The sequence below is a fragment of the Podarcis cretensis genome (genome assembly GCF_951804945.1).
Source record: "Podarcis cretensis genome assembly, chromosome: 2".
In the NCBI taxonomy this organism is placed as follows: Eukaryota; Metazoa; Chordata; class Lepidosauria; order Squamata; family Lacertidae; genus Podarcis; species Podarcis cretensis.
The window spans coordinates 40,918,118-40,930,851 of NC_137171.1; the positions used below are offsets into that span (position 1 = coordinate 40,918,118).

The following is a 12,734-nucleotide window of genomic DNA, read 5'->3' on the forward strand; positions in this document are numbered from 1 at the left end:
AGATCCTCTGTCTGCCACACATCATCTGTCTCAGGCCCATGACCATCTCTGTACCTCTCTCTGTCTGTCTCTCTTGTTCGCCTTTCCATCTCTGTTGCTTGCCGTACCACTTCAGTGCGATTGTCTGTTTTCATGCCCTGCAGGAAGATGCTGAAGTTATGTGGGGAAGCAGAGGACAAGCTTTCTCAAGAGCTCATCCACTTTGAGCTGGAAGTTGAGCGGGATGTGATTGAGCCTCTCTTTGTATTGGCTGAGGTGAGAAAAAACACAAGCGGTGGCAGTTAATAGCTGCAATGAGCACTGTTTGGGGTTGTTCTGATGTGTTGGTATAAGTCAGGCATAGGCAAACTCCGGTCCTCCAGATGTTTGGGACTACAATTCCCATGATCCCTAGCTAACAGGACCAGTGGTCAGGGATGATGGGAATTGTAGTCACAAACATCTGGAGGGCCAGAGCTTGCCTATGCCTGGTATAAGTGATATGACCTCTAAAGTACGGGGGACTTGTGGCACATCAGACAGGAACTTTTAACTCCCTTCAGCCCCTGCCAGCATGGCCAGTGATCAGGGATTATGGGAGTTCAAGCCCAGCAAGTTCCCTTACCTCTGCTCTAACAAGAAGGGCCTCTGAAGCAAGGGGGGCAATTCTGAAGAAGATTCAAGAAGGATAAGAACCACATCTGCATTGAAGAACTTCTGGTATTTGGCCCATTGGAAGTTGGGTGCAGTCAGGGAGCAGGACAGTGCCAGCTCAACAAGTTCCCGTTAGGTGAAAAGACTGAGCAGCTAGTAAAGCTCATGGGCAGGTAGAAAGACTTGAGTTTGGCTCTGTGAAAAAAACTCAAGCTATGGGTTATTAAGCAGCAAGGCTGGGAGGGGTTGTGAAGCAGAAACAGGATTATGCAGGGCCAGGAAGTAAGGTGAGAGTAAAAGAGAGGCAACTCTGGGAGCCAAGAACAAAATTTTCTCCAGGTTTTAAAATATGTGTGTGTTGCAAGGAATATTTAAAAATCATGTCAGATTTTGAATGCTGCCCTCTCTAGGTAAATGCATCCCAGCCTACTTTAAATTAACTGAAGGGATTTCTTTTAAAAAAGCATTGTGAACTTTCTCCTCACAGCGTGGCCTTTGAATCCTGGTATTTTACACCAAAACATGATAGCCACTTTAAGTTGCTCCATGTGGTTAGCCTTTCTGTTTGTCTTTTGCTGCTCCCTATATTGTCAGAGGAGGGTGTGTGTTCTTGTTTTGCTGTTACAAGTTCACACGCACAAGACCAAACAAGGAAATACTCACTTTGCAGAAATGAAGCTAGACTATTTTTTAATGAGAGGTTGAGTGTATTCCAGAGGTGCTCCTTGTTCTTGTGGGTCTACTTTCAAATCAGGGATTTTGGAGCTGAGGGGAGAATAGATACATGCACCACTGGCTAATTAGGATAGGGACACCACAGTCATCACCTTCGTTTTTTTCTTTCCTCCTGTCATATTTCTTTAAAGGGGATGGGCTAAAAGTATTTTTCAGATCTAGATTGAGATAGCTGCCAAGCACTGCTGCCTGTTTCTTTTCCAATTTTCTGCTTTTAACACCAGTCAGAGAGCATTGACGGCAAGTTGTTCTGGGGGCAGTATGTGGCTTCTTGTCATCTGGGAACTGTCTATCAGTGGTATATGCCCCCAGCTGCTGGTGTTGACTCTTGACTCTGAATCAGATGTAAAATCCTGAGAATTCACTTTGACCTTGCTTGGATTCAGTTACAGGAATGTTTATTGCAGTTCTCTGCAGAAAATACCCATGTTACTATCATTTGTTTTTAGGTAGAAATCCCCAATATCCAAAAACAGAGGAAACACTTAGCGAAATTAGTTCTGGACATGGATTCGTCAAGGACAAGGTAAGAGGCATGTTAGCTTTTTGTCTGCCCATCCTTAAAGTACCATGTCCCTTGCTTCATGTTTCTTCATGTTAAAAATTCATGCATTTTTTAAAAAAAATTATAAATACTATCGTTTAATGTACATAACAATAATAAAAAGCCATATCAAGTTCCAGTGGGTTGAGCAGCAAATCACAGATAAATGCACTAGTTTTGTTCATTCAATTTATGTGTTGCTTTCTATGAATGAAGGTGTCTTGAAGCAACTTTAAACCATAAAAATGCAATATGTTTCAAAGGAATTGTTTAAATAAGCACTAAAAAATTCATCCGCCAGCAATCAATTACAAAATCATCAAAATACTATTTCCCACCCAGCAACAAGACAAACACCAAGATAAAATAAAAACGGGCACCATTATCAGAGCACAAATTAATGCCCAAACACCTGGGAGAATAAGAACATCTGCCTGGCACTGAAAATATGGCAGACGTTGATGCCTGGCAAATTTACTTGGGAAGAGCATTCCACAAATGGGGGCTACCTCCAGAAAGGCCCATTTTCTTGTTTCCACCCTCTGAACTTCTTTTGGAAGGGTCACATAGAGAAGGGATTGAATAGGCTCATACAGGGGAAGCTGCTAGTTAGCCTTTGAACTACCAGTGAAAACAGAATTTTACAAATCTGTCCCTGATGGATTTACTGCTAGAATGACATATCTTGTGTCTTGTGCTATTTGTCCATCAGGTTTCTTGCACTGCCCTCAGTCTTGCCTGCAATGGGTTATGCTCAACAGCAACACTACACCAGCGTGGTGTAGTGGTTAAGAGCGGTGGACTCGTAATCTGGTGAACCGGGTTCGCTTCCCCGCTCCTCCACAAACAGCTGCTGGGGGATCTTGGGCCAGTCACACTTCTCTGAAGTCTCTCAGCCTCACTCATCTCACAGAGTGTTTGTTGTGGGGGAGGAAGGGAAAGGAGATTGTTGGCTGCTTTGAGACTCCTTAAGGGGAGTGAAAGGCGGGATATCAAATCCAAACTCCTCCTCCTCTTCTACATGAAGAAGCCATGTTTCTGTTTCCCCTTTGGTAAAAGAAGGCTCCGTGGAAGATGGGACGAGAGCAGTCTGAGATACTTTCAGCTCTTTCCACACACATAGATGGAGTCAGTGAGGGCTTTGGAAATTCTCCCAGTTGTTTGATCCTGTGTACTCCTCAGTCTGTCAGATCCAGCTAAAATGTCCTACAGAATTCCCATGCCTCCAGATCTTTTTCTGTCAGAGGATCCAAAAGAGAAGGCTGCGCAGGAGGATTTACAATCTCCTACAATGGTCTAGTATTAAATTTCTGTCAGTGTCATTCAGTGAGGAGTCTGCATTTACTTTGACTCTGCTGTTGGTGAAAGAGAGAAGGGATTACCACAACATGTCTTATTAGCTGGTATACTGTGCCTCTGATCATGCCCAAGGAAGAGCTCTCTTTCCTGCCTCTTCAGCTGTGAAGCAGGTGGCTGAGACTCTCCCTCACTGGGGCAAACAGATAATCTGAAAGCCAAATCCTGTCACTATCACTATGCCCCCAAGCCAGCCTAAATAGCAAGCTGGTATTTCTGATCATGTCTGGAAAAAATGTAAATTGTGTTTATTTCCTTCCCGGTGCTCCTCGAAAGCAAGCTATTTTTTGCCTTGCGCAAGCTGATCTCATTCCCTGGAGGTGCCATTGATATGTTGCCACAAAACTGGAGAAATCATAAGGTCTGCAGACAATTGGACTGGTATTTCCGTGAAGTGAAAAAAAATCTCACCACAGCCACCACCAGGCTTGTTTTGATTATTACATTTATGTCCTACCTCTTCAAGAAGCTGCAGTTGGTTTATATGATCCGCCACCTCCTCCTCCCTGTTTTATCCTCAAAACAACCCTGTGAGACAGGTAAGGCTGAGAGACTGTGACTGGCCTAAGATGATCTCATGAGTAGGGAATTGGAAACCCTGGTCTCCAGGTCCTAGTCTAACCACTCTACACCACACTGGCTCTGTTCCTCCCATCGCCAAAAGAACATATACTTCTTCACACATCTGCCAAAGAAGAAGAAGAAGAAGAAGAAGAAGAAGAAGAAGAAGAGTAGTTTGGATGTGATATCCCACTTTATCACTACACTGAGGAGTCTCAAAGTGGCCAACAATCTCCTTTCCCTTCCTCCCTCACAACAAACACTCTGTGAGGTGAGTGGGGCTGAGAGACTTCAGAGAAGTGTGACTGGCCCAAGGTCACCCAGCAACTGCATGTGGAGGAGCGGAGACACGAACCCAGTTCCCCAGATTGCGAGTCCACCTTAACCACTCTTAACCACTACACCAAAGAGAAGCTCATGTTTCAGTAAATAAGCTCAACTTTAAGATACAAAAAGATTCTTGGTCTTCTCAGACAAATAGGCAGGAAACCAGGGGAGCACCCTGCCTTTTGCCCACGAGATAGTGCGATGCTGCTGCAGTCAGCAAAAGAACTTCCAGCTGGTCCTATGTCATAGTGTGATCATGGGATGAAGCCTCTTGGGTGTTGCAGCAAAAGGGAACAAGATTAGAAGGGATGAATTTACACATGTGAAAGTCAGAGGGAGGGAGAGGCGGTGTTCTAGGTTCCATAGTGACAGGTGACTATTTTCTCTGTGCCGTAAAGGAAAATGGCTTCTGAGAGGTTTGTGTTCTCCCAAAGTTGGGAGAGCCTGATATGGATGGCACTCACCCTTTCACTTTAATTCCACTAAGATTATGGATGTGGTCCACCCTTAAACACATAACGTCTGTGTTAGCATTTCAGCACTGCAAGAACTGACAGCGCCTGGCCCTCAAAGGTGGGAGGGGGAGTGATTTGAGAGGAGCCAGACGGCACTTCTGTTTTCCCTTCAAATTAGGTTTGCTGATCTTTGGGAATAATCTTCTTATTTGAAACTGGTTATAAACAGCTGGTTACTCTGACTAGAAGTATTGAGTTAACTGAGGATTAAAAAAAAAAATCCTCCCTGATCTCAAGTGGAGGACATCTTCCCACTGCTGGCCACATATATCTGTCTTAATCCTACATGAGACAGAATGTGCTGCTGCTGAATACAGGCTGCTCGTCCATGTCATGGATTTTGGGATGTCTGCCAGTTCACCTGGGAAACCTACTGATGGCTACCAGCCATGATGGCTGCATTCTTCTGCCACAGTTGGAGGTAGCAATGCTTCTGGAAACCGCAAGAGGGGAGAGCGCTCTTGTGCTCATGCTCTGTTTGCTGGTTTTCCACAGCAACTGTGAGAACATGATGCAGAACTAGACGGGCCCGTGGCCTGATCTAGCAGGCTCTACTTATGTTCATTCATGGCTTTCAAGGATGGGCCCTAAGTTTTTCATCAGGCCAAATCTATGTTTAGAAATAGCTGCACACCTGGTGTCAAAAAAGGTTGTTTATGTATGCCACTACTGCGGCCCATGTTTTGTTAGCACAAAAATGGAAAACGAGCGAGGTCCCAAACAAAGAAGAATGGCAACTTAAGTTGACCGAATATGTGCAAGAAGAACATGCGTTTAGAGAAGATTGGAAAACATTTATTGAATATATGGGAAATAACTGTACAGCTAAAAATGCTGGCAGCATTAAGATAAATTCAACAGTGTGAATAAGTTTTGATGGATGTAATAATGGAATACTGAATGGTATAGTTTTTTGTAAAATATGGGGGGGGGGGTTGTGATATGCAAAATGAACCGTGGAAAGAGAAGAAGGGAAGTCATTGACATCTTAAGGATGTAAAAATGAGTACTTTAAATTGCAAAACAGAAAATGTAATTATGTATATTATATATAATTAGAATTAGAACGGATTGAAATAGCTGCACAATTATTTAGGCCCAGTTCTTGTGGCACGGAAGTTGCTTCAGGGGACCAGCTTTGCCTGAGCTGTCAGGGTAACGTGAGAGGATAACTTTTAAATCTTGGGCAGGCACTTTTATTGTACTGTTTTTAACACCTGCTTTAAAAAAAAACAATAAAAAACACCCTCTTATTTAGGCAGGCTGTGATTTAGAGAATAAGACAGCTTGGGACGTAACATTTTGGTTAGAAGAAAGTGGGGAGTTGGAACCGCTCCAGTGGCTTCATTGCTGTATGAATGGCCCACTAGGCAGCTGTCATAAACTGGCATCCTGATCGTCCTCAGATCAGAGGCAGGCTTAGTGTGACAGAGGCAGCTCCATTCTGAGCTGGCCAGTGAGGTCAATCAGTGGAACATCTCTGTCTCTACTCAGCACAGGACTTTACTGCATGCTTTTTAAAATGTTATCTTCTTCAACAAAGCAGTATCCTATTAAGTTCCATCATAGGCAGTAAAGATAAGGATGCAAGTAGCAGATTTTTAGGCTCCCTCATGGTGTTCATTGGGTTTAGGAGGTTTCCATCTTAAGGGCAAATTACTCCTTAGATTATTGCATCCCTTGAGTACTGCTTGCATTTTGGAGTTTCCCAGGTCATTCTTTCCAAGGGTTTGTTATTGTTGCTTCTTCTGATAAGAGAAGCAGTTGTTTAGTAGATATATATGTGAATTTACAAATGGTGATTGAGGGAGAGTCTAAAGACAACCTGAGGAAAGGGCGGGATTGAAAGGTTGTGTGCCTTCAAGCTGATAGTGTGCCTTCAGGCTCTTGTACTGGTGACTGCCCTTGCTAAAAGTTCTGCCCCACCTACAAGTAGGAGTCCTCCTCATCTGTTGCTAATGTCATTTAACTTCTTTCTCCGGCAGGTGGCAGCAATCAGCCAAATCTTCAGGTTTGTCAAGCAACTTGCAGCCTTCGGGTGCCAAAGCGGATGCTCTCAGGGAAGAGATGGAGGAGGCAGCAAACAGAGTGGAGATTTGCAGGGTATCTATCTATCTATCTATCTATCTATCTATCTATCTATCTATCTATCATCTATCTATCTATCTATCTATCTATCTATCTATCTATCATCTCTATCATTTCTTTCTTTATCTCTCTCTGTCTTTCTATTCCTGGTGAAGCATCATTTGTGCCATCTGGAATGTGGCTCAGGAGATGGCTCCAAAGCCACTGTTCTTAGCCCATTGAAGCCTAGTATTGTTGGTGCAGTAGCAAGTACTATCGCTTGGGGAGGAGAGTATTTAAAACTACAATTTTCAGCCATTTGCCCTAGTTTGATGAATAGAACTTTGGGCAAGAGGTAGATCAATGTGTGACTTGTGATCCACTTAACATTCTTACTATAGGTGTGGTTTTAGATTTCATCTGAATTTCTGGAAAGGAAATGCATATTGCAGCACTACAGCTGTTGCAGTGAGTTTGACTTGGCCATTTTGCATCCGTGTAACTCTTGTCGTTTCTGTACTTCCCGCAGGATCAGCTCTCAGCTGACATGTACAACTTTGTGGCCAAAGAGATAGACTATGCAAACTATTTTCAGACTGTAAGTAGCAGAAAATTTGGCTTTTCATTGGGGGGAGGGGCACTCGTGCACCTCTCCTTCCCCATCTCCCTTTGGAAAACCATAATGCTTTCCAGGGCATGAGTTTTCTTATCAGCTACCTCTTGTTTCATCTTTCTCCCAGTTAATAGAAGTGCAAGCAGAGTACCACAGGAAGTCATTAGCACTTTTGCAGAATGTGTTGCCTCAGATCAAAGCACAGCAGGGTAAGTGTGATGCAGTGTCTCTTACATTACCATTTGTCACATATTACATGAGAGACTTCAGTGCTGCTCGCTGAGGCAACGTGACTACCATACCAAGCATCAAAAGTCAAGGTGATTCTACCCATCAATCCAGAGCCCCCAGCCTGCTAACGGTTGCCTTTGTGGTAGATGAGACAGTGTGACAGCTTAGTAGTCACAAAATGAAGTAGGTCTGTGGATTGCAGCCAGCCAGAATACTAAAAATAAGAATACCGCCATATATATCATTCCTAGAATTGTTGCCAGCACCTTACTCTAATCAAAATGTAAGGACTCATTTGGGCCTGCTCTTGAACTCACAAAAACTATGAGGAATCAACAAGGTTAGCGCTATAGGATGTTATCCGGATTAAGGCTCTTTTCTGGGTGTGTTTTGTTAAGTTTGCGAACCACGCTTCCCCAGTGAGATCCAAGGATATTATACCAAAATATATTTGAAACCTTAGCCAATACTTTAAACTGACCTAATCTCCTGGAAGATGTTTCATAGGTTGGCTATGACTGCAGAGGAGGGGCCTAAGTCATTTAGGTTTTTTGTAAACATCAAAACTGTGAATTGTGCCCAGTAGCTTCTTTGCAGTCAGTGCAGCCTGTGTAGAATCAGTATTAGATTTTTACCAGCTGGATATACCCCTCAGTGCTCTGGTGTCTGCCTTCTGCACTAGCTGTGGGTTCCACCCCATCTTCAAAGGCAGCCCCATGTAGACCACATTGCAGTAGCCCTGAGGAAAGTGGAAGTCTAGGTTCTCAACTGTGTTGACGTACCCCCATGGTTCTGCGGGTTCCTCCCTTTAATCAGGCAAGGGGCCAGAAGGAGTTGAGCACAATCCCATGTAGCGAAGTTAACTGAAAGTCCACGCTGTACCCTAGGTAAAGGGTAAAGGGACCCCTGACCATTAGGTCCAGTCATGACCGACTCTGGGGTTGCGGTGCTCATCTCACTTTATTTGCCAAGGGAGCCGGCGTACAGCTTCCAGGTCATGTGGCCAGCATAAGCCGCTTCTGGCGAACCAGAGCAGCGCACAGAAACACTGTTTACCTTCCTACTGGAGTGGTACCTATTTATCTACTTGCCCTTTGACGTGCTTTCTAACTGCTAGGTTGGCAGGAGCAGGGACCGAGCAATGGGAGCTCACCCCGTCGCGGGGATTCGAACTGCCGACCTTCTGATCGGCAAGTCCTAGGCTCTGTGGTTTAACCCACAGCGCCACCCGCGTCACACTGTACCCTAGTTGCCTCTTAAGGCACTGTTAAGGTGATGAGGCCTGAAAATGACTTTAGACATGTGCACAGAGGGTAATCTTCTGGTCTCGAGACACATGGCATTAGGGACAGCTCTGCAAATAAGCCAGGAGTGTGTAGAAGTCCAGCTACTGCATGTCACTGAGAGGGTGAGTTGTGGGTATATCATGATTGCTTCTTATTTGGACTGCCTTCCACAGAAGCCTGGATTGAAAAGCCCTCCTTTGGGAAGCCCCTGGAGGAGCACCTAGCTGTCAGTGGCCGGGAGATTGCTTTCCCCATCGAGGCGTGTGTCACTATGCTCCTGGAGTGTGGCATGCAGGAGGAGGTCTGTATCAGGCAACTGATGCCCCTTCATGCTAAGGCCTGGGAGTGCTTACCATCACCCCTCCATATTCCCATCCCTAGCCCCAATGCTGTGTTGCCCACACTACCTTCCTTGGGATTTGCAAGCTGGACAGACATGTCATTATCATTTCCCCCCCCCCCCCCGCCCCACAACCACACACACTTTTATTTCACATCTTGTGTTTGCAGGGCTTATTCCGGGTGGCCCCTTCAGCCTCTAAACTAAAGAAGCTTAAGGCAGCTCTTGACTGCTGTGTTGTGGATGTTCAGGAGTACTCAGCTGACCCACATGCCATTGCAGGTAAGAGCTGCTCTTGTCTTGGCATACCAGACTGGTGTTGTAGTGAATACTATTAGCTTGAACAAATGCAAGAAGGTTGCTTTCAGTGGCAAACATAGACAATTAATCAATTATACACACAACCCACTAAGCATCCTTATCAAACCAAAGGCAGAATTGTAACTTGAGTCAATAAGTCACACACAAACATATACACACCAGACAAATCCTCAAACACACCAAAACTAACATTAATAGTTTTAAATCTATATTATATTTAAAGCTATAGGTGTATAATTACTGCAGTTTTTAAACTCTTTTCAAATACAGAAATAGCATTTGGAATAAAATCTGAAAAGCAGAGAAAATTTTGCTCCCCTCCCCCACCTTTAAAACACAGCTGTAGTTGTGAAACTCCTACAGCTCAAGGCAGTCTACCTCCCCTACACTAAAATGGATACAGAGAGTCATCTAGCCATGTGGAGAAGCCTTGCTATTTATTTTAAGAGCATACGTACACACCGTACTTCATCATATGTTGGGATGAGTAGCAAAAAACCTGCCACATTTACTTTAATACTTTAATTCCAACCAAGTGGTTGGAAACTCTACCATGTTGTCAGATGGTCATCTATATTAGTTCTTGTGTCCAGAAAGGGAAATATTGATCTCAGCATTAGGCAGTACATTATTTTTGCTCCAGTCAGTTAAGAGCTGGTTTGTCGCCTTCAGCTGTTGCCCCAAACCAAAGAAAGTTCAATGAGGGGGAAAATTCCCTCCAAATTAGGATGAGGCTTTCTGCTTTGGTAATACATGTTCTGTGTTTCTATGTCTCTTGCACAGGGGCACTGAAGTCCTATCTTCGGGAATTGCCAGAACCGCTCATGACATTTGAACTCTATGAAGAATGGATCCAAGCCTCAAAGTGAGTTGTTCACCATTGCTTGAGCCCTGCTTCTTCACCTTCTGGTATAAAAATAGAATATCAAACAAGGTTGAAATTCTGGACGCTTCCTTCAGAATAAGTCCTATTGAATTCAGTGAAAATTGCTTCCAAGTAAACATGCAGACGATCAGGCTGAAACTTGTACCTTATCAGCTTCTCTCAAAGTTATTGTTTGTTTATACCTTTTTCCCTGACAGGACTCAAGGTGGCTTAGAGATAAGAACTGCTCAAAACACAGAAAAACCAGTCATTAAAGTATAATCAAACATGGATAGAATTACAACTATGAACATATATAGAATCTCTTTTAAAACTTACCAATAAAAACAGCCCGGCACGAGCCCTTTAATTAAAAGCCGTCAGTTCCCAAAAAGCCTGTTGAAACAAGAAAGTCTTCATCTGCTGGCAGAAGGACAGCAAGGAGAGAGCCAGTCTAGCTTCTCTACGGAGGGAATTCCAAATTCTGGGAGCCCACAATATTTGCCATGCAGAACCAGGAACTTCATGGGACAGATCAAACCCATTTGGTGTAATTTATTTTGGGAAATTCCAATCCCCACCCACCCACCCACCCCAAAATTGAACATATTCTAATTATTTCTCCACGAGCCTCTGCCTTATCATTTATTTGTTTCTCTCACTTATTTATTAGTCACTTTTCAGGGCCACACCCTCACACAGGACTTCGTTCAATATGCAGATATATTCAAATTCAGGGCCCATTGGTGAAATGTGAATGAGTCCCAAAGCAACAGATGTCTGCTATGCATAGAAAGGAGACTATTCTCTGACATATGTCAAAGCTGTATGTCTAAGGTTGCCCACCTTAGTTTTCCAAGGAATTCCTCTGCTTCTCACACCAAGACCAGAAAACATTAGTTGCACCTAAGTCACAATGTGATCAATCAATTAGTGTTTCAGCAGAACTCAAATTTAACTAATTTCCTTTGGATCCAGGGCCCAATTCTTAAGAGCTTGTTGTTGTGTCCCAAGTACTCCAGCAGATTCAAATGAATTACAATTTCTTTAATTGGTTTTGCTTCAAATGAATTGCCTCAGCTTGTCCCCTCTTGGGACTGAGAAATGACATCTCTTCTGCAAGGAAGGGGATTTTCTCAAAATTTGCCACAGCTATAGTCTGGCCTAAAGCTTCCCTAATAAGATTGGGAATGAAGATGTTATCCCAGCCCTCATCGCCTGACGTAAGAAAAGTGAGCCAAGACTGTCCCTGATGTTACCAGGCATTTAAAGTGGCTACACTTTTCAAAGGTCTGCTTTAAACATTTACATAAATCTGATGCTGAAGTGCGATCTGGGGCTTGTCACTTCAGGATAAGTGATTGTGCAAGTAGGCCCCACCGCAACTGTTGCTTCCAGTACATGACAAGGAGCAGAAGTCACATTCCCAGAGAGGTGAAATGTGAAGCGCATTGGCAGCTTTCCCAGCAGTGACTGTCCTGTCCTGTCTGTAGTGTGACAGGTTTCAAGTGCGAAATTAATGGAGGGCAAGGGGGCAGCTCCCTCGGTGCCTCGTCTGTTCACAACTTGTCTCTATGCCGCTGCCTCAGCTCAGGCAAGCTTAGGAAAGAGAGGCTGAAGGTGCAGAGATATAAAATCCCCACATGTTTTATCCATCGTCCCACTGCTGAATTAATCCCAGACATCTCATTCTTGCTTCACAGCATACAGGACCAAGACAAGAGGCTGCAGGCCCTGTGGAATGCCCTTGAGAAGTTGCCCAAGCCCAGCTACAACAATCTAAGGCAGGTGTACGCAAGCCAAAGCATATACCTTCACTTCTTCTTCACTGTCTGTCTCTTGCTGATGTCAGTTTTACAGTTTGCAATTGCTATGCGGCCAAAAGGTCCACCCAAAAGGCTATACAGTCATACCTTGGTTCTCGAACGTCTTGGCACTCATACGTTTTGGCTCCCAAATGCCACAAACCTGAAAGTAAGTTTTCCAGTTTGCGAACAATTTTTGGCAGCCGAACATCCGATGCTGCTTCGGCTTGACTGCAGGAAGCTTGTGCAGCCAATCAGAAGCTGTGCCTTGGTTTTACGTTCGAGAACCAAGGTGCCACTGTACCTTTAAAATAATGGTGGGTGGGTGGGGTGAAGGTTGATTAATGTTGATGATATTTTGCATTTCCTGGCCTGGAAAGTTTCTGATGCAGCTTCAGTCCCAGCACACAAGAGAAGAGATATATATGTGGATGGGTAACCATTGCTCCAAGCACCTATCCCATATTTTGTGCCAGGTGTTCTCTTCTCTCACATTGCCTGCCTTGCAAAAAGAGACCAGCACTTCTCATTTCAA

General features: G+C 44.1%; 1 protein-coding gene across 10 annotated transcripts in view; it reads left to right on the forward strand.

The window, feature by feature from the left end:
* ARHGAP44 (Rho GTPase activating protein 44) overlaps positions 1-12,734 on the forward strand; it is an 89,983-nt gene that overhangs the window by 56,412 nt on the left and 20,837 nt on the right. For all 10 annotated transcript variants that reach the window (XM_079965953.1, XM_079965954.1, XM_079965951.1 and 7 more), the window contains 9 exons: positions 144-255; positions 1,818-1,894; positions 6,657-6,774; positions 7,268-7,336; positions 7,479-7,560; positions 9,042-9,169; positions 9,379-9,490; positions 10,313-10,394; positions 12,098-12,178. In XM_079965953.1, coding sequence (XP_079822079.1) covers positions 144-255; positions 1,818-1,894; positions 6,657-6,774; positions 7,268-7,336; positions 7,479-7,560; positions 9,042-9,169; positions 9,379-9,490; positions 10,313-10,394; positions 12,098-12,178 — 861 coding nt within the window. The remainder of the gene's footprint in view (positions 1-143; positions 256-1,817; positions 1,895-6,656; positions 6,775-7,267; positions 7,337-7,478; positions 7,561-9,041; positions 9,170-9,378; positions 9,491-10,312; positions 10,395-12,097; positions 12,179-12,734) is intronic.